Source organism: Dromiciops gliroides, chromosome 1 (genome assembly GCF_019393635.1).
Source record: "Dromiciops gliroides isolate mDroGli1 chromosome 1, mDroGli1.pri, whole genome shotgun sequence".
NCBI classification, from domain to species: domain Eukaryota; kingdom Metazoa; phylum Chordata; class Mammalia; order Microbiotheria; family Microbiotheriidae; genus Dromiciops; species Dromiciops gliroides.
Genome location: NC_057861.1, coordinates 192670614 through 192697255, shown reverse-complemented (window position 1 = coordinate 192697255; position 26642 = coordinate 192670614). Strand labels below are relative to the sequence as shown.

Sequence of the window (26642 nt, the reverse complement as noted above, 5' to 3'; positions counted from 1 at the left end):
TGTCTTAACCTTCAAACATCCATTTTTCCTTTGCCACAGTACACAAAAATAGGTAACTCTCAATGGCACTGGGAGTTGTGCATAACTCATATTGCAATAATGCCATTGACATTATGGTAACATGGTGATGAGATTCAGAAGGCATTTTTTTTGAAGGATGAGAATTTAGAAGTTTTCAACTCTATTATGTTGAGGAACTGGAAAACAATTAAATGGCCTTTTGTTCTGTTTTGAGCAGTATTGATTGTGCTGGAATCCTAAAACTCAGAAACTCAGACATTGAACTTCGGAAAGGGGAAACTGACATTGGAAGAAAGAATACACGAGTGAGACTGGTTTTCCGCGTTCATATTCCACAGTCTAATGGCAGAACTCTATCTCTACAAGTAGCGTCAAATCCCATTGAATGTTGTAAGTAACTATTCACTTTTCCCCTTTCTTTCCAGAGACTATAAGAATTTAGAAGGAAGAGACTTTTGAGATAACTTTTTTCTACACTGACTTGATGAAAAGCACAGAGATGTATAATTACTTGAACAATTCATTATAGCAATTTTGCTTTTTGGGTTTAATATCATTCTTTCTTTACATTTGTGCATTAGCTAGGTTGTACAGTGGATAGAACACCAAACCTGGAGTCAAGAAGACCTGAGTGTAAATCTGGCCTTATATACTTAGTAGTGGTATGACCCTGTGCAAGTTACTTAAACCTCCATTTGCCTCATTTTCCTCATCTGTAAAATGGAGATAATAATAGCACCTACCTCCCAGGGTTGTTGTGTGGATCAAATGAAATTATAATTGTAAAGTGCTTAGCACAGTGCCTGGCACAGAGTGAGTATTATATAAGTGTTGGCTATTATTATCATTATTAACTTGTTTATTCAAAAATATAAATTTGATGGTTCAGAGTCACTGAAAAGTATTGTCTATTTCTTTGTTAAACGAATACTGAATCGTCTCAGTTTTGATGGTTACAAAGAAACATTTAGTTATAGTATGACAAAAATTGATAATTGTTCTAAATGTGGACTTAAATAAGTTACATATTTTATATAGGTGCAGTAGATAAAGTGCTGGACTGGAGTCAGGAAGACCTGAATTCAAATCCAGCGTCAAATATTTACTAGTAGTATTGACCCTAGGGAAGTCACTTAACCTATCTGCCTCAATTTTTTCATCTGAAAATTGGGATAAATATTGCACTTGCCTCATGAAATTGCCATGATGATCAAGTGAGATATTATTTGTAAAATGGTCTGAAAACATAAACATGAGCCATCTTTTTCTTCACCATCATCATAATTACCATCATCACCACCACCATCATCATCTAGAGGTCATTTGTTAATCTTTATAATGCATTGGTGTATTCAATACCCGCCATGATTTAACTAATTTCAACCTGAAATCTACATGAGGAACTGAAAATGAATAATTTTGATTTTGACTTTTGGACTATCTTAAATCTATCAGTAAATAATTCCCTGTAATTTCAAAGAATTTGTAGAAAATGGGAGTGGGGGATTTGAATTTTCTTATATGGAATAAATATAATTTATAGTCCTATTTATTGTATTAAGTTCTTGATGATTCCTTTTTTAACCAAAGAATTTTGGGACTAAATCCTTTTGTCTAAGTCCCTCATTTTACGGAGGAGGAAAATGAAGCCAAGAAAGTTGACATAACTTGCCTCAGGTCACACATCCTGCCTCTGCCACTTAGTTGTGTGACCTGAGGCAAGTTGCATCACCTCTCAGCCTCAGTTTGAGTGAACCCATTAAACAGTCTGAGCATGCTACTTCTTTTACTCTTATGGTTCCTATCAAATTGTCTTCCTTTTTCCCTGCTCCCCTCCCATTTCTAAACAAGGGTCTATTAGGAAACAAAATTCTGGCTTGTATATATTATAGCTTCACTCATTTCATACATGACTTTTAGCAAATTATTGCTGATTCTGAACTGAGAGACACACCTCTTCTCTATGTTGCCCTAAGTGTCTTTTACCCCTCTTCTTCTTTGTGGTGATCGAGAAGGAGAGAATAAGGGAAATGGGCATTAGAATTTCCAGGGTGGGTTTAGCAAAGCTAAAACAAGCTCGGGCCAAACTGACTGACTTTTTGAGAGATCTTTCCTTGCTGTTTGTGGCAGTTCCATGCTTCTGGAACAGACAGAAAGCCAACCTCTTAAGGATTCCTTTATTCCCTTTGGCCTTTCTACCTCTTGCTTCCTAACTGTGGACAAGTGCCAAGGTCCAGTTTGCTCTCCCCTATTTTTACTTATCTCTCTCAGAGCTCAGCTAGCCTCATGTCTTCAGCTGTTACCTCTGTGCTTATGACTCTTAGATATTCATCTCCAAAGCTAGCCTCTTTTACAGGCTATAGCTTGGCTCTCCAATGGTGTACTGAACATCTAAGTGATTCTAGCCATCACCCTAAGCTTAACACGTCCAAAGTTGAATTTGTCATATATGCCTCACTCCAAGACACTTTCTTCTTCCCTTCTTGAATTCATCTGATTGCTGTCCTAGTGACACTATCATTTCCCAAAAAATAGGTTAAAAATTACAGCATTATCTTGTTCTTATTCCTTCATTTCACCCCTCAGATCAAATCATTCACCAAATTCCATGGAATTTTCCTTCAGTGCATGTCTGTCTTTTCATTGTCTATCTATCCGTTCTCCTCCAGCTGAAGCCTCATGTATGTGCTTTGTCTCCCCTTAACACAAGTTCCTTGAGAGAAAGGGCTTTCTGAATTTTCTATTTGTATCCTCAGTACTTAGCACAGGGATTTGCACATGGTAAGGGCTTAGCAAATGCTTTCCCATTCAATTCTCCATTTATTCCATTCCATTCCCATTGACACCTCCTAAATCCAAATGCTCATCATCTCATACCTCTCAGATTCCAGTTTCTCTCCTCTAATCTATCCTTTATAAGACTCCTGGATGGATCTTCCCCAAATGCTGCTTTTTCATGTGGCTATATGACTCAAAAACCTTAATTGGGTTTCATTCTTTCAAGGCTTTAAGTCCTACCTTCCCCAGATATCTAAGCCAATATTTTTTAGGACATAATTACATACTATCTTGAATTGTTGGATCAGTTTCCTGTTTGTTGGTTTTCTATGTGTACCCCACTTCACCAAGTACCAAACTGAGCACATAATAAGTGATTAGGGAAGTCATTGATTGGTTATTAGCAGTAGAACTCTCTGGAGCTTAAGGATAGATTTGTTGGTAGATGTTCCTACCAGGAAGGAGGAGAGTGAGGGGATAAGGAAAGAAATAAACCTTTATATAGCACCTACTATGTGCCAGGCACTGTGATAAGTGCTTTCTAATATTATCTCATTTGATACTCAAAATAATCTTCCGAGGTAGGTGCTATTATTATTCCCATTTTATAGTTGAGAAAACAGAGGTTAACTAGCAACTAAGTGACTTTCCCAGAGTCACACAGTTAGTGTTTGAGGCTAGATTTGAACTCGGGTATTCTTGATTCCAGGCCCAGTGCTCTATCCATTGCCACCACATAGCTTCCTCACTTACAAAGGTAGCATCTTAGGGATGGGGTCAAACTACCCAAAGACCTAGATTTCTGGGCCTTCCATCATTCTAGACCATAGGCATGCTTCTATTGTTCAGGATTTGATTGATAGAACAGCTCCATTATCCCACAACTGAAGGGTAAGGTGGCAGTTATGAAAGTCTCACCAGAATTCTCAGAATTAAGTTCTTGTTGGATTCTAGATGTGGGATAAAGTTTGGGGCAACTCTTTAAACCATAGCAATGGTGATAGTCAATGTGCAAGTATTTATTAAGCACCGACTCTTAAAGCAGTGGTGCTGTGTAGGTATTGGACATACAAACCAATCAATCAACAAGAATTTATTAAGTGCCTACTCTGAGTTAGGTACTGGAGAAATGAAGCAAAAAAGAATTAGCCTCTGTCCTCCAGAAGCTTACATCTTACCCACCAGTTGACTATATTGTGTCTCTGCTATTTTGAGATATTGTCTCAAATGGGATTGTCTACTGGACAATGGGATTGGGTTTCTCCTCACAAATAAATCACAACAGATTATTAATTTTCAGTTGGAGAATAGAAGAGATGCAATGAAAGACCTTATTTTCAAACTGAAGATTTGATTTTTAAAAATGTTCTAGATTTGTGATTTCATTGTTGTGATGAGCTAAGGAAAATCCTTCTACCATTGTGGATCAACAGTTATTTTTCAGTTTAATCTTAGAGAGTTACCTGCATCATTGAGAAATTAAGTAACTTGCCCAGGGTCACACAACCATTATATGTTGAGACAATTATATTCAAGAGGTAGCTCTTGAAATTGGGTCTTCCAGACTATGAGGCTGGTATTCTATTCAGCATACCATGCTGTCTCATTTTGGCAATGTATATAGATGAATTATAACAATTATTGTAAGGAGAATCATTTGAGAAGTTAAGTGTTTTAAATTTTGTTCTGCAAAATTTTTGCTGGTGCTTCTTTAAAATACATGAGGACCATATTTTAGGTTCACCCAAACAACTCATTTGAATGATTGGATGATAAGAGGCCAAGGAATCTGTCAGAAATGTGAATACTGAAGGCTGGGATGTCTGCTTCAAGTCTGATTCCATCACTAATGTAGCTTTGTTTTCTATTCTCCACTTGATAACTGAGGGTGATTATGCCATTCTATACAGAAACAACTTACTAGAAAATCATGCTGATCTCAAAATTCTCTTACATTATTGAGCCTTAGCATTTTCAGGAATATTGTATTAAATAATTTGTTGTGTAATGTAAAGAAGTGTTGAGAGATCTGCTAAGCCTTTTTCATTATTTTAAAAAAATTATGTTTTATATGTGGTTATTTTTTCCTCTAGCCCAAAGATCTGCCCAAGAATTGCCTTTAGTGGAGAAACAAAGTGCAGACAGCTATCCAGTGATCGGTGGGAAAAAAATGATATTGTCTGGTCACAATTTTCTGCAAGACTCTAAAGTAATTTTCGTGGAAAAAGCACCAGGTATTTTCTTTAAAAATAGCCTTGCATTAGTTTTTCTGTTTTGGATGCTTGTGGAAACTTGATTCCTGAATGGGGAGAGTACAGACCTTCTAATTACAAGTTGTCCTTCTGCATATATTTTTCAAGTAATGGGGAGGAGCTGTGCAGATGACCTACATAACAATACCATTTTGCATAATATGTTTATACAGGCAGTTAAGAATTTTTGCATGAACTGACAATTATGACATTTAAAGTAAGAGCTAAGAGTTTATTTTTGTAGCCAGCTATGGTTTCCTCCTGACAGCTTTTATTGTCAATATCACAGGAACTCCCAAGGACTTTGTGTTGTTTTGGGAGGAAATAATTGAAAGTTTGTTTTCTTGTCTTTTGAGATGTATTTCTTCATAATGGATGCAACTTTTAGTTTCCTCATGTCTGCCTCTATGGGTACATAAAACAACCCTTATCTGGTTGCCTGATTCCTCTTTCCAAGATGTATTAACACATTTTCTTCTCTGGGGATATTTCTCCTTTGCAGCACATTTTGAAAAGCACTGTTTATATGTGCACTAATACTTATGGGACATCCTGGAAGTATGTGTATATGTGTGTCTATTTATACACTCATATGTATAAACACACACATATAAATATATGTGTGTGTATAATGTCATGGTTCAGGTTTAAGCTTTAGTAGCTTAAACCTGAACCAAGACTTTTGGGGCACCATGTATATAGAATCATCAAATCTTAGTAATAGAAAGGAACTTAGCATTTATCTTTTCTAATTCCCTTTTTTACAGATAAGGAAACTGAGGCAAAGCTGAGACTGGCATACAGGTTTCCTGACTTTTTCAGTTCAAGTGTTTTTTTTTTACTTAAATATTTTTTAAAAATAATTTTTAATCTATAAAAAGCAGCATTTCTACAACATAGTATAATAAAAAAGATAATTGTACATGAAACTTCAACTCTACTATGCACAACTTGCTATTCCTTTCAAATATACAACAAAATTATCATGTAAATGTCTTTTTTTTTCTTTCCCTCTTCCCCCCTACCTAGTATGCATGCTGCATCACATTTTATGGGGTTTAGTTCCTTTTTCCATCTTTGTCAATGATCACTATATAAATCCATTGACCCGTATCACTGGTGTGATGAGAGTTTTCTTTTTAGAGAACCCAAAGTCTTTTTGTATACATGGCCTTTGTTAACCTCAGGTGTCTTTAGGCAGAATTCTAGAGAGAATGTTTCTTGGGCTGCACCTTCAGGGCTCCTCAGTTAATACCTGGAGTAGCCTATGTAGGGCCACTTTTACACTATCATAATTTGCTAATTGTTTTCTGAGGTTTCAGTGGCCTGAACCCCACTTCGCTTCTGGCCTTGGCTATTGTTTCAAATCCCCCAGAGATATTCTCTGTCAGTTACCCCAGCAAATGTGCTCCTATTAGATATGTTTCTGAATTTAATAGCATTGATATTGGGCCTTATAGAGCACTTTGCATGCCAGAGGGTTCTAAGTAATTGTTGCTTATAGACTGATGATGGAAAGATTTTTTTCCTACTAATTTTAATTTTATTTCTTTCTGTGTTTGGAGTATTTTCAGGGTAATTGTCTCATTTCATTTCTTTCAAATAAAATTTGATATGAGTATTGTGAATAGGAGTACTATGTATAGGAGCATTGTGATAAGTGAAGGAATGTATTATATATTAAATCAATTTGGATTTTCTGGCTAAATCAGCATTATACATTTACAATAGTTTTTTTTTAAATAATTAAACAATGTCCTCTGAAAAAAATGGAGCATGTAAGAACATTAATTTATTTTCATTTTCTTTGAGATTTGAAGTCTGCCAAGAGTTTCTCTAATGGCAAAATTTCTCACCTGCCTATCAATATATCCCTGAACTTAACTGAGTGTTTTGGAGTTCTCTTTTGTCTTATCATCTCTCTGTCATTCAAGAACAGGAATTTCTAGTACAGTCATTTCCTTCCAGGAAGGTCAGACAATTTCAGAGGGCTCAAGTCATTTTTCCAGAAGTCAGGATGGGATGTATGAGATTTAGGGGTTACGGGTTGTTGTACTGCCTTTTTTTTTTTTTTTTTTGGTACATTTACCAATTGAAATGTTCTTAAAAGCAGAGCCAATCCAACACTTACTCTAATCAAGTGAAAACCACTGAGGCATTCAGCCTTCATAATGGGATCCTTGATTTTATACAGTTTGCAGGAAACTTAAGTGCTTCAATCAAAACGTATTTGAATGTCTCTAGTATTTAACTTGGCAAGCCTGTGCAATCAGGAACATAATACAGGGGTGGGGGAAAAGTTTAAATTATAAAGAAAATTTAAGTAACAACAATGATTTTAAAAAAAGAATTTGCATTATTGGAAAACATTCTAAAGGATTAATTTGGAAATTACTTAAATTTAAATTACAATTTAAAATATATGTATTTGTGCATATGAGAAGATGTAGCACTGGGAAGGAATTTAAAGACAGTATTTAGATATCTCTTGTTACAAATTAGCTAAAATTACCTTTCAGGAGAGACACTTTTGGTTGGGCTCTGTTTCAGAAGGAAAATTAATGCTCTCTTTGTGGCTCTCCTTCACTATTTATAATTCTTAGGCCAGAAGAGTATGATGTTTGTCTTCAAATATTTTAAGGGCTATCGGATGGGAGAGGGATTAAATTTATTCTGTGTTGCTCCAAGGGACAGAATTAAGACCAATGGGGAAAGGTGGAGGGGGTTGCTTAATGGGAGGATTTGAACAATCGGTGCTGTAAAGAAAGAATTGGCATCAGAGTACACTCACTACCACTGGTCATGTTCAGACTAAGGCTGAGATGTTACAGAATAATATTCAGTGATTCTGTGAATATGCAGTTAGTCAGTCACCTGTAAATGTTTTGACTTAAATAAGTGTAGCTCACATTTAGACATTGTTTTATAGTTTGCAAAGAGCTTTCTTCATCATCTGAAGTAGATGGTTAAATGACTTGTTCACTGTGATACAGCTGGTATCATAGTTTTCACTCAAACTCATTTTTAGACATTACTTCCAATATTTTTTTACTACACTGTACTGTATTTCTTATATGGATGTAAATGTATGTAGCTGCCCTTCTGATAATATGCAGGCTCCAATAATATGTATCTAGCTTCCCTTCAGTAACATTTTTCAATTAATGCAGAACCACAAAGGTAGCAAATATAAGAAATATAAATATATACTCAATAAGTACATATGTATTCAAGCCAGATATTGTAGTTTCATATAAGTTCACATTAGTATTTAATTCAAGTGGTTTATATATTCATACACATATGAGTGTATACATGTAAATCATATGTTCACAAATAGGCATTTAACTCAACAAATGCCTATGTAATTTTGTTCCTCTGGGTTTGCTTTCTTACATTTAATTTATCATTTACTGCATTTCCTAATACAACCTGAAATGTTATTGCAACCAAACACCCTATGTCATCAGCTTATGAAAAGTTTTTCTTTTTAGTTCTTTTTCAGAAAAAACACTGAACTTGATTTAAATTCCAAACACTATAGTACCACTTACCCTTTAAAGGCTTTCCATGAAATCATCTAGCTTTTTTCTCTGCTTTGGTCATGTGTGATGTGTGACGTGTGTGCATATGTGTGTGTGTGTGTGTGTGTTTTAAAACACCACTTGCAAGTACAACCAAGATAGGAATTAGAGTCCAGTGTGAAGTAGCCTTCTGCAAAGTTCAGATTATTTAATGTAAATTATTCATATTGGCCTAGTCATGAAGATTCTTCCCTAATCCTCCCACCCTCAGACTCTACAGGTAGCCACTAATCACATAAAATTAGGGCTGTTATAATTGTCCCAAATGTCAAAAAACTATATACCGTATGATAGAACTACTTCTTATCATTCTCATTTATCTTTTATGTATCGTATTTGGGAAAACAACATCAGATGAGGCAATATAATTCAGGATGCCTTTTGTGTTTTTTTACATTTGTACATATCTTGTTCACAGAGATTTGTTTCACTTTTTAAGGACCTCAATACTGAGCATACTCTAATTTCCTTTAAGGTTTGTGATCCCTCTAACTTCACTTTCTTCCCCGCCCCCCTCCTTTTCGTCTTAAAGGGCTAGTTCTTAGCACTCGAAATCTCTTGAGAAATGACATTATCTTGGCCTCCTTGTGTGCAGTCTGTCTGTTCTATCAGTGACTCATACAAAAGGGAATCCCTGAAGAATGATTGTGCTGGTGCAGAGACAGCAGAGCTGTAGTTTTCATTTAACCCCTTACTTGCTCCATTTGGCTATAGAAAAAAAAGTCAGACTTTGGTAGAATATTAAATATTAACCATCCTGGTAGGATTTCTGCACAGATTTTGAGAAAAGAAGTAGTTAGCTGAAGGGGGCAGTACTTGGGTAGTTGAGTATTGTGAGAAAAATGTCACAAAGGACTTGTTTAAGCTGGTATTTGTTTGTAATATATTCCTCAGTCTCTGGGGTAGATAAATAATGGGGCTTTTCAGAAGAGTAGTATAATTTTTTTTTAGATCTTTTACAGTGTTATAAAAAAATTCAAGTGTTGAAATAAGTCATTATTTCAAGGGATTTAGGTCAGTGCTTTATGGCTTGTACATCAGACCACATTTTCTAGTGATGAAAGACAGTGGAGAATGGTCATCCAAGAACCAGAGCCACATAAGAGGGGACACAAATGGCAGCTATATTCTAAGAGGTTTAATCTGTCAGATTTGGGCTGCTTTTGAATCATTGGCATCCACCCAAGCTTTCCTTTACGAAAAGTTAAGCATCAATGGGTCTTACTCCCTTTTTTACCTCTCACTCAAGATCTTATATTACATTGTCTTTAGAATATTCTACTTTACTAGCTGTGTTACCCTGGGCAAGTCACTTAATCCTCATTGCCCTGTCCCCCCCCCCCCGCCAAAAAAAAAGTATGTTTTACTTCCCTTCTCACTGTAGATGGAGGCATCTAAATATAAAGCATGCATATCAGTCAGTTAGGCAGTAACCATTTATTAAGCACCTACTATGTGCTAGCCACTGTGATGTATGTGTGTGTGTGTGTGAGAGAGAGACAGAGACAGAGACAGAGACAGAGCAGGGATGAGAGGAGTATACAGATACTTATGGCTGGCTATGAAATGGCTAATAATCAAAGAGGCTGTTTAATGTATGTATGGGAAAATAGTAGAATGCACACATGAGGTGTGAACTTACTTTTCTTCCTTTGGTGATTATATTTTTCTGATTGCCTCAAAGCAGAGAGGGAAGCTCAAGGGATTTCTTTGTCAAATGTCAAAAAATGTTGAAAATTCAGAAATGAGCCAGCTCTTCCCATGAAAGCTGTATGTAGCGGTGAGGTTTTGAATGTTTGCAGGGTTGTTGTGGCATGTACATAGTAATCTGTTGACTATCGCTAGTAACAAGGCTGAGAGTAGGCACAAATTCGCAATAATAATATAAAATTTCTTTATATTTGGAATACAATTATAACCAGACACTGAGGCTCTCTATGCTTGTGACCTCTCTCCAACATATCCCTTCTATTAAGTAGCTCAGGATCACACTATGTCCTTGAGATCAGGGATCTTTGTATCCCCGGGGATGAGTATGGTGCCTAGCACACAGTAGATACTTAAACAGTGCTTGTTGATTAATTGACCTACCCAATGATCCACAAATGGATAATCTATCCATAAACACTTAAGTTTCCTATATCACATGTACTGTCAGAATGTCTGTTTTGTTTGAGTCTAGAACTGTGATTTCATAAATGCAAAAGACTCTCTGTGAGAGCATGCTAACTACTGTTTTGCAATTTATAGTTTTAGAGCATTGCTCGAAACTCAGCTTAGGTGACTTGTCCAGGGCTACACAACCAGTTTGTGTCAAGGAGAGACTCATGTTTTCCTTCCTCTGAGTTCGTAGAGAGTCACACTAAAGAATCAAATATAAAAGTAGATATAGATTAAAAAATATACAAAAAAGTTGTTAATTGTGTGAAATGTAGATATGCATACTGAATATGCTGATTTTTATTTTTAATTGCTTAAAGAGGAAGGAAAGCTAATAAGCATTTACATTGTGCCTACTATGTGCCAGACACTGTGCTAAGTACTTTAAAAAATAAATATTATTTCATTTGATCCTCATAATAATTCTTCAAGATAAGTGCTAGTATCATCTCCACTTTACAGATGGGGAAACTGAGGCTGGCAGCGACTAAGTGACTTGCCCAGGATCATACAGCTAGCATGTGTCTGAGTTCATATTTGAACTCAGGTTTTTCCTGACTTCAGGCCCAGTGCTTTATCCACTGCATTTCCAGCTTAAACAAAAATTGTGCTTCACTTCTTTACCCATAGCAAAGTGGATTTACTTACTTTCAGAAGCATATCTATGATATGATAGCACTTTTCCAGTATCCATCAGTAGGAGTCAAGAGATCCTAAACCCCAACCTATTTGGATTGATTTTTGTTTTATAATCAGTTTGGACACATAGTCTTCATCATTACAGTATTCTGTATTTAATTGTACATCCCTACAGTGTCATTTTATCTGGGGCTTGAGAGGACAGGTCTGACATGGAATCATCCTTCTGCTCATCACCAGAAGCTCATTCTTAATGCATGTTTGCTTCTTTGAAAGAGCTCTGTATAAAAGTCAATTAAACAGTTGGGGCTCCTGGCCTCTTGTGACCTACCTTCCAAGATAGACAGCTATAACGTGAACAGAAATTCTAAAGACATGAAGGTGAGTAGACATTCTACACGTGCTCAAAGCAAATATTTAAATTATTTGCAAGCAGACAGCTGAGATTCTTTTTTGAGTGGTGAATGAACTAGGAGTCAGTGGCCTGCATATGGGAATGGGGGAGTGTTATATAATGTGCTTTGAGTGAAAATTATGGAACCCGTGATGCAGGTGACCCAAGTCCCTGCCCCTTTCCCTAGAGGATACCTTTTGGGATCACACTTAGAAATCAAGGATTGGTTGGACAGTCCTTCTCTACTGGATAAGGCAGAGGGCAACTATAAACACTCTCTAATCTCGAACACCCCAAATATCCAAAATACCCAGATGGGTGTTCCTGGGCGGTTACTGATGGAAACAGAGGGATGGAACATTTTTCTTTTTATCCTTGCTCCAATAAAATAGAAATATAGCCCAGTGTGAGGGTAGGGGGCAGAGCAGCTTTGTAAATGGTTTATGTTTCTGTTTTATTATTTTCTTTTCCATTAGTAATTCCATACTTCCCCACATCATTGCCTCTCTCCTCCTTTTCACCTGGCCTCTTATTCTCCAACTCTTTTGTCTGCCTTTCTTTTAATATTAGAAAATACCATTTGAAATTCCATTTAGCTAAATGTGTTTTCCTTCCATTAATTTGCTAGGGCTGGGGGAAAAAAGTAATTTTTTTTCAAGTCACAAATTAAGATGGCTTAGGTGATAGAGACAGCATGACAGAGTTGATATCAAATTGACCTCAGGTGGTGCAGTGATTAAGCTAGATAGACTTAGAGTCAGAAAGACCCAAGTTCAAATCCTACCTCAGACATTTACTAGCTGTGTGACCCTGGGCAAATCACTTGATCTCTCTTAGCCTGTTTCTTTATCTGTTAAATGGGGATAATAATATTACCTACCTCATAGGGTTATTGCAGGGATCGACCGAGTTAACATAGGCATAGTATAGTAATTGTAAAGCTTAAAATTCTATATATGTTTCAGCTATTATTACTTTTTTAAGGTTTGCTTCTGACCCATACAGGACCCATATGACCCTGGGCAAGTCATTTAACCTCTCAGTGCTTCCAGACAATACTCTAAGACTATAGATTGAAGAGAAGGTTCTAAACTGCACTGGCAGAGGAATATTTTGAGTAGGAACTCCCTGTACCAGTGTACCGAATCAGAGGTGTGGTTTAAAAAACATTTTAGAAGTAAAAAGTCATTTTTCTTATTCTCCTCACCTATTTCTCTTTTTTGCCTTTCTTTCCCCCCACCACCTAACTCTCTTTTAAGTGTCTGTTTCCTTTTATCTCTAAAGGCATTGGAAGGGTTAATCCACTAGTCAAATCTCTTGCTTAAATAGATGTGCCTTTTGATGCTGGAAAAATCTGGCAGAAATACATAATGTCTTGGCCCACCCATACTCCATATTTAGGCCTGTGCTGCATAGATGATGTATCAGCTTCTTGCTTCTCCCCTAATTTACTTCTTTATTCATCTACCCTTAGAGAGTGCTTAGTTTAGGCTTAGAGGGAGGTTAGAGAGTGAAACTAAAGGGGTAACCTGGATACACCTAAAAACAGAGCAAGAGGCTAGAATGGTTTTAGTTTAAGATGGCTAGGCTGGAAGACAGACTACTCAAAAAGTAGTTTTTGAGGGCATTTGCTTTGCTCTAGTCTAAAATGACAGCTTTTTGCTTTTCATGCAGGGAGCACATTGATGGGAACAACTGCCCAGTGCTCCTACTTCCCTACGGAAATGGTGATCATTGTACATCTCCACTGCTCCTTTGTCAAGGGGCTTGAGGTGATAGAAAGGAAGAAAGGTGGGATTTCAGTTTTAAGGGGAGAGGTTAATCTGAGACTCTTCATATATCGAAATATAGCTTCTTAATACTCCCTGAAAATATATCCCCAAATAATAGACTATAGAATTTAGAAAATCTCTGATTTCTTCATCTGACTTCTAGTTATACCATGAATGTTAGAAAACAGAAAGTAAACTACAGAATTCTCCCCAGAATTTAATGTCATTTATGAAGCGTGTGGAGAATTCAATCAGTCAACAAGCATTTTGTAAACACTTTCTGTCTACCAGGCACTATGCTGAGTACTGGTTAAAAACAACCCCAGCCCTCAGGTTTTTGGTGGGGAAGGCAACATATAAATAATTAGGTTTATACAAGATACAGAGTGGATGGAAGGCAATCTCAGCTATGTAACGATTGGAATGACGCCACCTGCTGGAGACACTGTAGAAAAGTTCCGCCATGAAAGGAAGGTCTTTGAGGGCAGGAACATGCGTCTTTTCTTTGGCTTCAGGAAGTGACGTTTGCTAGTGGGAGGAAGGAAGAGCTGGGTGCTCTGACTCGTGCTCTTTCCTTTGGACTCTGGTGGAGAGCGGAGCTAGAAATGTGCTCTCCCTTTAATAGATAGATGAATGTAGGCCTTTCTCTCTCTCTCTTTACCAAATTCTTATTCTCCTTAATAAATGCTTAAAAGTCTAACTCTTGCTAAAGCTTATAATTTATTGGTGACCACTCATTAGATATTTTAGACAGACTAGCTAGAATTTTAGCCTTAACAGCTAGGAAGGCTATGGCTTCCAGATAAACATAGAAAGGCCAACTTCAGAAGGTGGCATTAAAGCTGAATTTTGAAAGGAGGACAGAGAGGTAGGTTCCAAGGATGCAAAGAAAGGCAAAAACCATCCCTTTTCTCAAGGAGGTCACAATCTAATGGGGAGACATGTAAATAACTAAAAATGGATACCAGATAAATTGGAGATAATTGATGTTCTCAATAGCTGGCCAAAGTTAATATAGATCGAAAGACATTGACTTTCTGCTTCATATAAATTTTTTTAAATTACATGGGATTACAAATGTAAAATGTTTACTCAAGAGCAAATCTTTTTAGTGACAGAAAAAAATGAAAAGGTTTTCCAAGGGTATTGACTTTTGATGTACTTTTTCCAGTTCTATAAACTCTTGATAATAAATGATTTTCCCCCTGAGAATGGATGCATTTTACTTTTTAAATTTAGCATAATGCATGTGTTTCAAGCCTTCTACCAGGAAGCTAGAGGCAGCCTGGCCAGGAAACCTGGGTTTGAGTCCCATTTTGGATTTATACTGTCTGTGTGATCCTGGATAAATCACTTAAGCTCTCAGGGCTCTAGGACTCTCTAAGACTCCAAGTTGCCAAGAAAATGCTGACCTGCATTGGTAGAGAGAGCTTCCCCACATGGGAATTCTGTATACCATTAAAACCACTGGTCCATTCTCCATCTCTATCCCTACCAATAAGCTCTAAGACTATGTGCGAATGAAATGGCAGCAATGCCATTGTATCCAGTGCCTTACTGACAATCCATTAAAAAGCTCAGGTGAAGACTTTTTCAGGTTCAAGAAATTGTTTATGTGTTTGCAGGAACATGTTCAGAGAGTTCCCCATTGCAAATATACCTTGTCAAGTGCTCAGCACATGGAGCTGCCACCAAGTTTAATAAATCAAATAGTCCTGTAATACTGTCTACTTGTATGACTTCATGTTTATGGATCCCAGTGGTCCCAAATATGCTGTTAATTACCCAGACACTTCAAATTAGCCTTCATTCCACCATGCTCAGAATCCTGAGACCAAGCTACAAAGTAAATTTTCCCTAGGCATTATGCTCAGTGACTATGAAGTTTGAAGTTTGCCAAAGAATGAGGTGATGAACACCGCCTGCTGTAATTAGTGTGCATGGTGAAATTTTTGCCTAGAAGCATATGATACAATTGGGAAATCTCAGTTTCACCAGCTGAATGTTGCCCTGAGCAAAGCTTAGGGGTTTGGGGAATGGGTTTTCCCCCCCTTTAGTAGTTAACTATTCACACAGCAGGTATTAAAATGCAATATTATTACATTAGGTCACACAGTTTATGAAAGATGATCTGTAAACCTCTCATGTCAAAAAGAAAGCACTTTTAATAGCATTTGGAGAGGGTGGGTCAGTTGAGGAACAGCACATGGATATTTCTTTTTTTTTAGCTCTCGTCTGATGCATTGGAAAGCTCCAGTGCTGGAGTCTGTTTTGACGAGATGTGATGAGCGGCCAGTGACCAGAGGCTTGGCAGAGCTCCATTTGGTGAGAGATCTTAAATTCCCTGAGATCTTTCCATTGCTCTTTCCACTGCCAGTAGCAGTCACAGTTTGGGGGCATCCAGCCAAAAAGGGGGTCATGTTTCACATTGGTAATCAAACTGTAGCTCACGCAATAAATAAGCAAGTGACAGAATCCCCTTTAGACAGGCACTGCTTTGTGATTTGTTCTCTCATCTCTTGTTTTTCAAGGGTCAGCACACCATCCTTGATGAAACCGAACTGATTATATACATTGACACAAATCTAGAGACAACCTGGAAGATATGCTTCTGTAGCAGGAACCAGAGGGCTGTGGGAGGAATTGAGAATACTAAAGTTCACATGAAGGTCATTTGTGCCTCTAATTCTTCAAGATATATTGGTAGTTTAAAGGATTTCTGGAAATCGATACCTCTGGGCTTGTAGTCTCACCAAGTGATAGTGGAATCTTTGCACATATACCCGGAAAGCATGACAGAGCATGTAGGAAAATACCTCCATGTTTCAGATTTTCCTGGCCATTTGACATAGGAAACGGCAAAGATCATGAGGGACAATATCCATTCACATGTACTGTTGTCGTCATCATTCTTGCTTATGAATGTCTGTGATCATCCCAGACATAAAAATACTACAGTGCTGACGTCCCGAGGTTGTATTTAATATAGCCAATTCCACCATAATATTTGATTCACACAGTCCAGAAAAAGCCTGCAGAGATATAATCTCAAGAAGTTAACTATGAGACCTTAAGCTTTGTAGAATCTAGCACAACTCTACTAAGCTTTCCTCCAGAAAGAACAGCTCTTGCTGTGTGATATCTGCAGCAGAAATATATTTAATAGCTTTAAATAGATTTAGCCCTTTAACCATGCTAGGAATTTGGTATGTTTCAAATCCCAACCACACTATTTACTACTTGTGTGGCCTTGGGTAAATCACTTAACCTTTTTGGGCCTGAGATCCTCCTGAGAGGGTTGAACTAGATGGAAATCTGAGGTCTCTACCATCACTAAATCTATGATCTTTTAGCCCTAAGAATTGCCCTTCTGGAAAGATTTTACTGATGAAGAGGTAGTATCAAGTCCTTGGAGATAATATCTGTAAAGTGCTTTGTAAATCCAAAACACTATATCAATGTGAACTGTCATTATTATTATTCCTCAGGAAGGTTTTACTTTGTTCTTTTGCTTGTGCGGTATAAAAATTGAGCAATCATCCTATAATTCTGAATTTAAGCAATAATGTCAAAGATCTTCAAAAGAAATTAACTTGAAAGGATAAAGAAGTTATGGTAGATTCCTATCCATCAAAGGACAATGTGGCATATCTTGGTGTGTGTATATGAATACATACATATGTATCCACATGTACCTATATCTACATGTGTATACCTATGTTTATGTATATGTGTTCAACTGATTCATAATTTTCTGATGCAGCTTCTACCATCAACTGTGAGTAAGGGGTTGACATTTTTTTGCATGGTAACCATTTGAACTTTGTCAGGTAACATCCTTGTTTTTGTTTTGGTGATGTTGGCAGTCCGATAGGTTCTTTATCTCTAACTTCTTTCACTTACCTCTAGCCTGACCAGCTCCCTCAAACCATTTCCATTCCTTTTAAGCCAACACCATCATTACATGTGGATGGATCAAAGGCCTTCTTCCCCCCTGTGATTAGGGAGCCAAGACTCAGAAATCAGTGTTTGCTTCCAATCCCTGACACATATGAAAGAACATCTGGGTCCATCTCCCTGCCAGTAGTCTGCTTGGAATTTTCTGTTCTTGATATTGACAGTCTTGCCATTTGGGGGCTGGAGGCAATAGGAAATGGTCACATGGAGCGTGAAGCTTGCTCTTAATTTCAGTATGGTTTTTTAAAAATTTGAATGGTGGTGATACCTCGAGGGAAGTTCTGCTACACAGTGGGTTTAACATAAAATTATATACTGTAAACTTAATGTTGGCATGGCATGATACTAGAAGACTAGGGACAGGAGTGAGTTAAAATTGGTGAGGAAGGTTAAGGAGTTTGGGTTTGGGTTTTTTTAAAGCTACATTGGGAAAAATATCAAATAATTAATAGAATCACTGTATATGGTAGACATGATGAAGATAATGGATGACAGAAGACAGAGCTGCTGTTCAACACTTATTTTGCTTCTGTTTTCTTTGTCAAAGAATCTAAAAGGGAGGTGATACCCAAGGTAAGTGAGAAATCAGGAAATAGCACCTGGTTGCCCCCAATGAGTTCAAGTCACCTCTCTGGGATGAACTCGGGTACTGTGATTGTGGAGCCTTTGTCCATCATCTCTGAAAGATTATAAAGAATGGAGGCATACTGCAGGATTGGAAAAGGCCTGTGAATTTGACTTTCTTGTAAAACTTTGGGTCATGTCGTTAAACAGTTGGTTAGGGAACATCTAGAAACTGAAATGGTGACTTAAAAAATCCTCTATGGTTTCACGAAGAGCATATTACTAACAGACTAGCCTTATTTCTTCTTTTGATGGAGCAGCTCACCTGGCAGATCAACAGAATGCTACTGAATTCTACCTATATTTCAACAAAGCATTTGACAGATCAGATGCTATTCTTTTGCATGAAGTAGATACAGATGACAGTACAATGAAATTGCAATTTAGGACTGGTGGAGTGACCAGACCATAAGGATTTGATGTCAGACTGGAAAGGGATCTCCAGTGGCATGACCCAGGCATCTAGCCTTCATCCCATGTTATTTAACATTTTGATCAATAAGTTGGATAAAAGCATAAGGATGCCATGGCTATCAAATTTTCAAATAATTACAAGCTGGGAGGAATAGTTAATACATATGAAAACCTAAGCTTCAAAAAGAGTTCAACAGCTGGAACATTTCACTAAATCTAATAAGATTAAATTTAATAGATATAAGTGCAAAGTCTTACACTGAGGTCTAAAATAATTGTGCAAGTACAAGATGAGAGAGGTGTGTGGCTACAGAATAATTCAGCTGAAGGAGGGCAGAGTCAAGATAGAAGTGTGATAGGAAGCAGTTTTGCTAAGTTCACCTAGCACAGCTCTTTGATAATAGACTAAAAAATAAGCCAGACCAAGTTCTGATTGGGAAAACCAAGAGAATTATAATTCAGCTGAAAAAGATCTGGGGGTCTGGGTAGACTAAAGTTTAATAATATTCAACTTTATAATTCACAGCTAAAAAGAGCTCCAAAACTATATTATGTTAAGCTACATTGAGAAAGGCACAGTGTCTGGGACTAGAGATTTGATATAGTGCCTCTATTCTACTCTGGTCTGACCCCACCTGGAGTGTTCTATTCAGTCCTAGGCAGCACATTTTAGGGAGGAAATTGATGAAGAAGAGAGTGGCCAAAGTAGAGTCACCAGGATGAGGAAAGGTTTCAAGATTATGCTATATAAGGACTGGTTAAAAAGAAGGGCAATGTTTATCCTGGAGAAGAGAAGAACATGATGACTGTCAAATGCAAATGGAAGAGGGCATAGACATATTCCGTTTGGCCATAAAGGGCAAAACTAGGAGTGATGGATGGAAGCTTAAAAAAGAAAAATCATACTTTCTGTAGGGAAAAATTCCATGACATTTAGCAATCAATCCCAAAGTAGGATAGTCTTCCATGAAAGGTAATAGGTTTCTCCTTGCTGGGGGTTTTCAAGTGAAGTCTAGTTGCCCACTTAATGGGTATGAAGAGAAAATTCTTATTCAGGTATGGGTTGGACAAACTGGCTTCTCAGGTCCCTTCCAACTCCGAAGTTCTGTGACTCAATTTTATGTCCTGACAGCATGCCATATTTTACCTTCATTTCAACAGAATGGAGTTTTCTTGCTATACCAATAGAGGCAGCTCACTTAGGCTATTATCGAATCGAGACAGAAACTAATATGAATAAATAAATGAGGAAATTGATTTATTTTTCCTTCTCCTTTCCAACTTCATATTCTTTCTTGTGTTTTGGGGTAAAACCAATTGATATTATATATAATTATCTTGGGTAACTTTGCCTACTTTAGTTCCTAGGGAGAATTTGGTAAGAGTTTGCCAAAAATGGTTTACATCCTGATTAAAAACAAGTTGATATTGATTCTGACATAGATGACTTCTTTGCATTTGGTGAGAATTTTAGAATAAGGGGAGGAGGGGGTAGTAGACATAAGGATTCCTAAGAAGAGGAGTGCCTTAATTTTCAGGCATTGCTTTCTGTTTGATTTAAATATATTTGTGAAACAATTCTAAATGTGGACTCTGTGTCTCTCTTAGTCTCTATCTGTTGGTTTCTTTGTGTCTCTCTCTTTCCTTCTGTCTCTCTGTCTCTGCCTCTCCCTCCCTTTCTTTCATTTTCCTAAAAACAAAATGAAACAAATTGTAGTATTCCATTGTAGGTATTGGAGTCACTGAAGCCAAAAAGTCTTTGTCTAGAGACATGTCCATTTTGCATTTTCTTCTCCTTTTCCCCAGTCTCCCGATGCAGAGATATAGCCCATGGGTTGATGGGATTGGTGATCCCAGAAAAGACTGTCACATGCATTCTGCTTTATGACCCTTTTTTGATCTCTATACTTTGTTGTTTCTGTTCTATCTTTTAATTCATGTGAGTGTAGAACCATTTTAGTTAATATGTGTTGATCCCAGTGTTCTCACAGAGTTCTAACTATCCAGAACTCATTCTCTGGTGTGTAGAAACACAATCATAGCCATACATCTAAGAATAAAGCCCAACACACCAAGAAGGATTAGAAAATAATAGAGTGTGTCTTAGAAAAGCTTTTATGGCTCCTAAATAAACTCTGGGTTGCTTTCATGTATGGGGAAAAAAACCCTCAGCCCTAGAAAAACACTACAATATATATGACTAATTGACATTGTGAGTTTTAAACAGCTTCTTTTTCAGTCCTGTGGAGTGTTGGAACAGACCCACAGTGCCCTGTTTGTGTAGAAATCTTCTAGCTGGGTGTGGTGGGGAAGCCTTTTCTGTGACTCATGCTGTAGGGAATTCCCTAATGATTTGGAATATTTTTACCCCTGGACTTCTATGCAGTTTCCTGGAGCACTGAGAAATGCAATGAGGATTTGATAAGGCTGAAACACAAAGGCCCATTCAGGGTTGGCCATTTCCCTTTCCAGTGGAACGTGGGTTTTGGATGGGACTGAATCCATCCCTCACCTTCAAGTTCAGGTGCCTTGCAGAAGACAGCCCTAGGCCATGATGGATCCATTTGGCAGAATTGGTCATCTTTCATCTGCTTTGGGAGAAATTGAATGGATCTTAAGAGCCGTAATTTCAATTGTTGATGACTCCAGGTGTTTCTCATAGGGAGGACTGGGTGTAAAATGGTTAATGGATGCTGAAAAAAGTGAGAAATTGGTAGAGATTCCTAAAAGTTATGAGGTTGTTAGGAGGGATCATAGGGACTGGACTTGTGATTTCATTAGTATAGTTTACTTCTAGATAAGGGAATTCCCTTTAGGTCAGCAACTCAAGAGTCCTAGAGACTTGCCTACCACACTCAGAGATTAAAAGACTTACCTAGAATAATAAAGCAGGTATGTATCAAAGGCAGGACTTGAACCTTGGTTTTCCAATTAGCAACTTTTTTTTTCTGTCTAGATTCTCCCTCTGCCATTTAAAAGTCTCAAAGGATACCAGCAGCCCAGTAAATCGCTATGTATCTTGCCCTTAGGAGATGAGAATAAGCCATAGAAGAAAGAACCACATGCTTTCCCTCCAAAGATAGGACTGCAAAATGATTCTAGCTATGCTAATGGTCAAATTATTTTCTCTGAATTCCCTCCACCATGCAAAAGGGAAGCCAGTGTCTGAAATGGCCTTCCATATCTCCCGGGGCGGGGGGTCATCAGATTGATTGGGGGAAAGCCCCAAGAACTGGCCCTTCAAAGCTTCCCATATATTTTGGTGGGTCCAGAGAGCAAAACTTTTTAACGGGAATGCCTGAAATGTGTCTGCTTCAGCTTTGTGTTATGTCTGTAATTTGAATTATTTGCATTTTGGAAAGGTATAAATTGCTCTGGTGTACTTTTGTTGGTGCCGGGCCAGACAGGGAGTTGCCTTGGGCCCTCAACCAGCCAGGCCAATGCAGATGTGGCAAGCTTACAATGGAAACTTTTGTGGTTTATCAGGCCTCACTTCTTAGGCACATTCTGACAAGAATAAAGGTATCCCACATGCTTATTGCATTGGAAGAAAACTTTTTTCTCCTCCATAGGCAAATTTCCTTACTAGTTCGGCCCCCACTAACTGTTCCTATCCCAGTGTTTTTTTCCTTTTAAATTGTATAAACCTGCAAAACATGTTTACTGTAAGAGGTTGACGTAGTGGTCTAAGGTTTCCCTCCTGGAGTAGGTCCCAGTTCGTGGGCGTTGAGATTTCCCTCTTGGTTCACCAGACGTAACATGAGGAATTGTCTACTTTTTTTTGGTCTCTGCTTCATAACAGCTTCTCCTCCTTATGTTTTTGTTAAATGAAATGTCACTAACTCTTAATGAGTCCTCTATTCCCCTTCTCTCCCTGTGACGCTCATTCCCCCTCAATCCCTTCTGCCCCCGCCCCCTTTTTAACAGTAAGGGTCTGGACAGTCTCAAGAGAATTTCTTACTGAAACCCAAACTATGACTCTTAGCTTCTAGTTGATAGGTAAAGACTAAACACTAGCCGGAATTTTTCCCTAACAGTTTAGATTATAACACCTAAAACGTTTTTTTGAGCAAACTTGTGCTTTGTCATAATAAAATTTCAAAAGACTATAAGTTAGTGCTAAAGAGAAGTAGCAGAGGATTAGTTACATAAAGAATAACTTAGATTTCTTTTTAAAAAAGTAGGAGAGGAGGGGAAAGTCAACCTTTTCAAGGTTCTAAGATAGAGTCCTAGAACCTGTCCTAGACCGTATAGTCTCTCTCTAAGATAGCAGCTAGGAATTAAGCACAAATAAATACCAAAAAAAAATCAATGAATGAATAAATAAATAAATAAAGCACCTCTGATCACTAGTACATATGGCTACAGTAAAAAAAAAATAGTCCGTTGGCCAAAGTTCTTGAGCAGGTCTGCAGTTTGGAAGTTTTTCAGATCTGTCAAAATTCTGATGTCTTCAAGAGTAACTAAGTTTATTTCAAGTTTCACAGTATTTTTTCCTGTAGGAACGTTGGGTCCTGAACCCAAGAGACAGTATTCTGTTTATTTTATTTTATTTTATTTTTTTTAGTGAGGCAATTGGGGTTAAGTGACTTGCCCAAGGTCACACAGCTAGTAAGTGTTAAGTGTCTGAGGCCGGATTTGAACTCAGGTACTCCTGAATCCAGGGCCGGTGCTCTATCCACTGAGCCACCTAGCTGCCCCTATTTTTTTTTTAAATCATTGATTTAGTGGATTCATCTGGTGAATGAATTGTGTGCTGGGATCTAGTAGCCTTTGGAAGTTTGTGTAATTCTGGCATGTTTGTAACATAGTGTTGGAGAGTTCTGGGCATTGGTATAGCTAATATATTTTCCCCAATCAATAACTTTTGAAGGTATTTCTATGATTTTGTTTTGCTTTGCAGCTCGAAAAAGGTTTATCTTTTCTCCTTTCAAAATAAAATAAGGAAAAATGTAGGCTGCATATACATATTCCAGCATTTCAGTAATTCATGATTTCATCTGTGGATCCTCACTTCTTTCACCAGTGTAAATTTCAATCCTATACATTAGTAGATGGTTTAATAAGTGGCAATTACTTTTTTAAGGATATTATTTCATTTTAGGTAAAAGACTGAATGGGTAGGAGGTAGAAGTAAATTTCCTTGTAAGTAATTGATACAATCATTTTTCTTGTCAGTTTAAGAATAATGACTTAAAACCATTCTCATAACAGCCTACCTTCCAGAGAGATGGTTCTGTATACAAAGATTATTGTTTGCAGGAATTCAGAATACATTAGATACTCCTAAAGGTGACACCTCTGTGCCTGGCATGGCAGGCAATAAAGAACAAAAAGTTCATTCATAAGTACCTTGAACCATTTTTTTTTTCTTAAAAAAAGAACAAAACACATCCACCATGCAAATGGCTCTTGGTTGAGGTTCAAATGAACTTGTATTTTCATTTGTATGTCTGAATATGGCAATAAATATACAGAAAAAAATACCACAAGTGTTATTTGCCCATTTGTTACAATGGCTTCTCTGGTAATCCAGCAGAGCTCATAATTCCCCAAATGTTCTCTCCCTACTGCTGGACAGAGACACCATTAGCTTTGGGGCCAGTCTGCATTTTCCCCTCATTTTTAATTTCTCTTTGGATAGATTGATAATGGATTTAGAAATCCTTTCGCTGTCCAGTTTCAGGTATAGTGGGATAGAAGCACATTAACTAAATCTAAGTCAAAATGGCTTAATCTAAAGTTCACCAGTTGTGTGGGCCACTAACCTGCTTGTTGTCATAAGAGAATCCAGTCTGTGGAGATTATGTGCTCTGGCATGATGAATATGCCTAGGTTAAGTTGAGATGTGATGTCTAAGAACCTGTTTTATTTCTTTAAGCCTCATGTCTGCATTCAATGTCAGGGCAGCTACAAATTCCCCACTTCATTGAAATTGATGATGTCTTACATAACTATCATGGAACACTATGAATTACAGTTATCTGTGTTTAGACCACAAGCTTCTTGTAGGCAGGGACCCTGCCTTATCTAAGTTGTGTATTCTCCTATATACAACATAGTGCTTTGTATACAATAGACCCTTATTAATGTTTGTTGTTTGATCTAGAAAGAGATCATCCCGGAAATCAGGAAAAGTTTTGGTGCCTCAAGACAGTTATTTTTTCCTGCCACTGAGTCCTAATGTCGCCTACATAATGATAATTTATATGGATCTAAGGGAATGGGGGGGGGAGAGGAGAGAATGGAGGTAAGAAGAAATATATGCACAAAAGAATAGATTTATTTCTATGTTTTCCTTTTAGATGGTCACCATGTGTGGGAAATGGAAGCAAAAACTGACAAAGAAATGTGCAAGCCAGTAAGTATTCCTTAAATTGCTGCTGTTTTTAAAAAAAAATACATGCTCTTACATGTTTCTATAGCATCCAGCTAGAACAGAATGAGAATTTCCTTGACTTTTGCATCTAGTTTCTTTAGTAAAATAGAACAACTAATAAAAATAATAGATAGGGCATGAACAAGTCATAAAGATGATTGTAAAACACTCTGTGAAACAAGTGCTAAAACGAAGCTAAATAATGGGAAGAATAATGATGGTAACAGCAACCACATGGACCAGGAGACATAAGTTTGTCCTCCTGGAAATGCTTTGTAAAATGGTTTGGGCACAAATTGGATATCACCAAAAAAACATATGAGGCAGCTAGGTGGTGCAGTAGATAGAGTGCCTCAAGTCAGGAAGACATCTTCCTGAGTTCAAATCTGCTCTCGGAGTCTTAGCTGTATGATCCTGGGCAAGTCACTTAACCCTGTTTGCCTCTGTTTTCTCATCTGTAAAATGAGCTAGAGAAGGAAATGGCAACCTACTCCAGTATCTTTACCAAGAAAACCCCAAATGGGGTCACAAAGAGTTGGACACGACTGAATAACAGAAAACATATAGATAGGTAGGTAGATAGCTAGCTAGCTAGAAGTAGAGATATATAGATATCCTTTGCACATGGACATACTTTTCTGCATTCTCTATCACAGTTATTTCAATTTCAGCCAAAAAGAATAAGGATGGGGGATTCCCCAATATGAGTACTGCTGCTCTCCCCAAGTCCCTAGGGGAAAAAATACTTGTTCTGAGACTCTCAAAATTGACCTGCTCTTCAGTGGGGCATATCCCCTGTCCTATAGACAAGTAGGTTCTTAGACCAATATTTCTGTAATTCCCTTGGGCAATGGCTCATTATTAACTATCCACTACAGAGCACATGATGATTTTTATTAGTTACTTTTGTTTTGAATATAAATTAGACACCACCTCAGACGTAGTCTTACTTGACAAATTTACTCATTAGGTTTGCCTATAAATATATGAATTTTTTGTGATACATGCAGCTAAAAGGAAAGAATAAATTGACAATATATTCCATGGCTATTATTATTATTGTTAGATTTCTCCTCCAACTTTACAAATAACCACTTACTTACTTAATTGTATGTCGGTTTTATTTTGTATCCCTCAAAGAAGCCCGCTCAGTGCTAGATACTTAGTAGGTGCTTAATAAATACACCTCTGGCAATTAATGGTTTATTTTAGGTGATCAGTAATGTATGCTGGTTTTTTCTGTTCTTCCACTGGAGGGACAAGTTAGCTATGCTGATTTACTCTCACTTTCATTTCTCATTCCTCATATTAAAATTTGTGCATGGTAGTCTTACAACCTCCTTACTGATATTGCCTCTCTCTAAGACTAATATAGATTTTCCCAGAAATACATCAGCTGCTAGAAAGTGATGAAGCACATAGAGCAGTGTTTCATTGCCTTTTTTTTGCATACTTGCCTCAAACTTTGCTTCACTTTATCTGAGGGATACATTGCCCATGGTATCGTTTTTCAGTGCTTCCTTAGGCTCAAGTGCCAGTTCCATTCATAATAGACTGAAAATAGGGCTCGATTTAGAATCTGAGGAGATAGGCTCAGATGCCAGTTCTGTTTCCCATTGCCTTTGTTGACCCTGGACAAGCCCCTTAAGATCTTTGAGCTTCAGCTCC

At 37.5% G+C, this 26642-nt stretch overlaps 1 protein-coding gene across 1 annotated transcript in view; it reads left to right on the top strand.

Moving 5' to 3' along the window:
- The window catches only part of NFATC1 (nuclear factor of activated T cells 1), a 221502-nt gene that overhangs the window by 118357 nt on the left and 76503 nt on the right, over positions 1-26642 (top strand). Inside the window, exons 5-7 of the mRNA XM_043979273.1 lie at positions 239-411; positions 4893-5033; positions 24901-24956. Coding sequence (XP_043835208.1) covers positions 239-411; positions 4893-5033; positions 24901-24956 — 370 coding nt within the window. The remainder of the gene's footprint in view (positions 1-238; positions 412-4892; positions 5034-24900; positions 24957-26642) is intronic.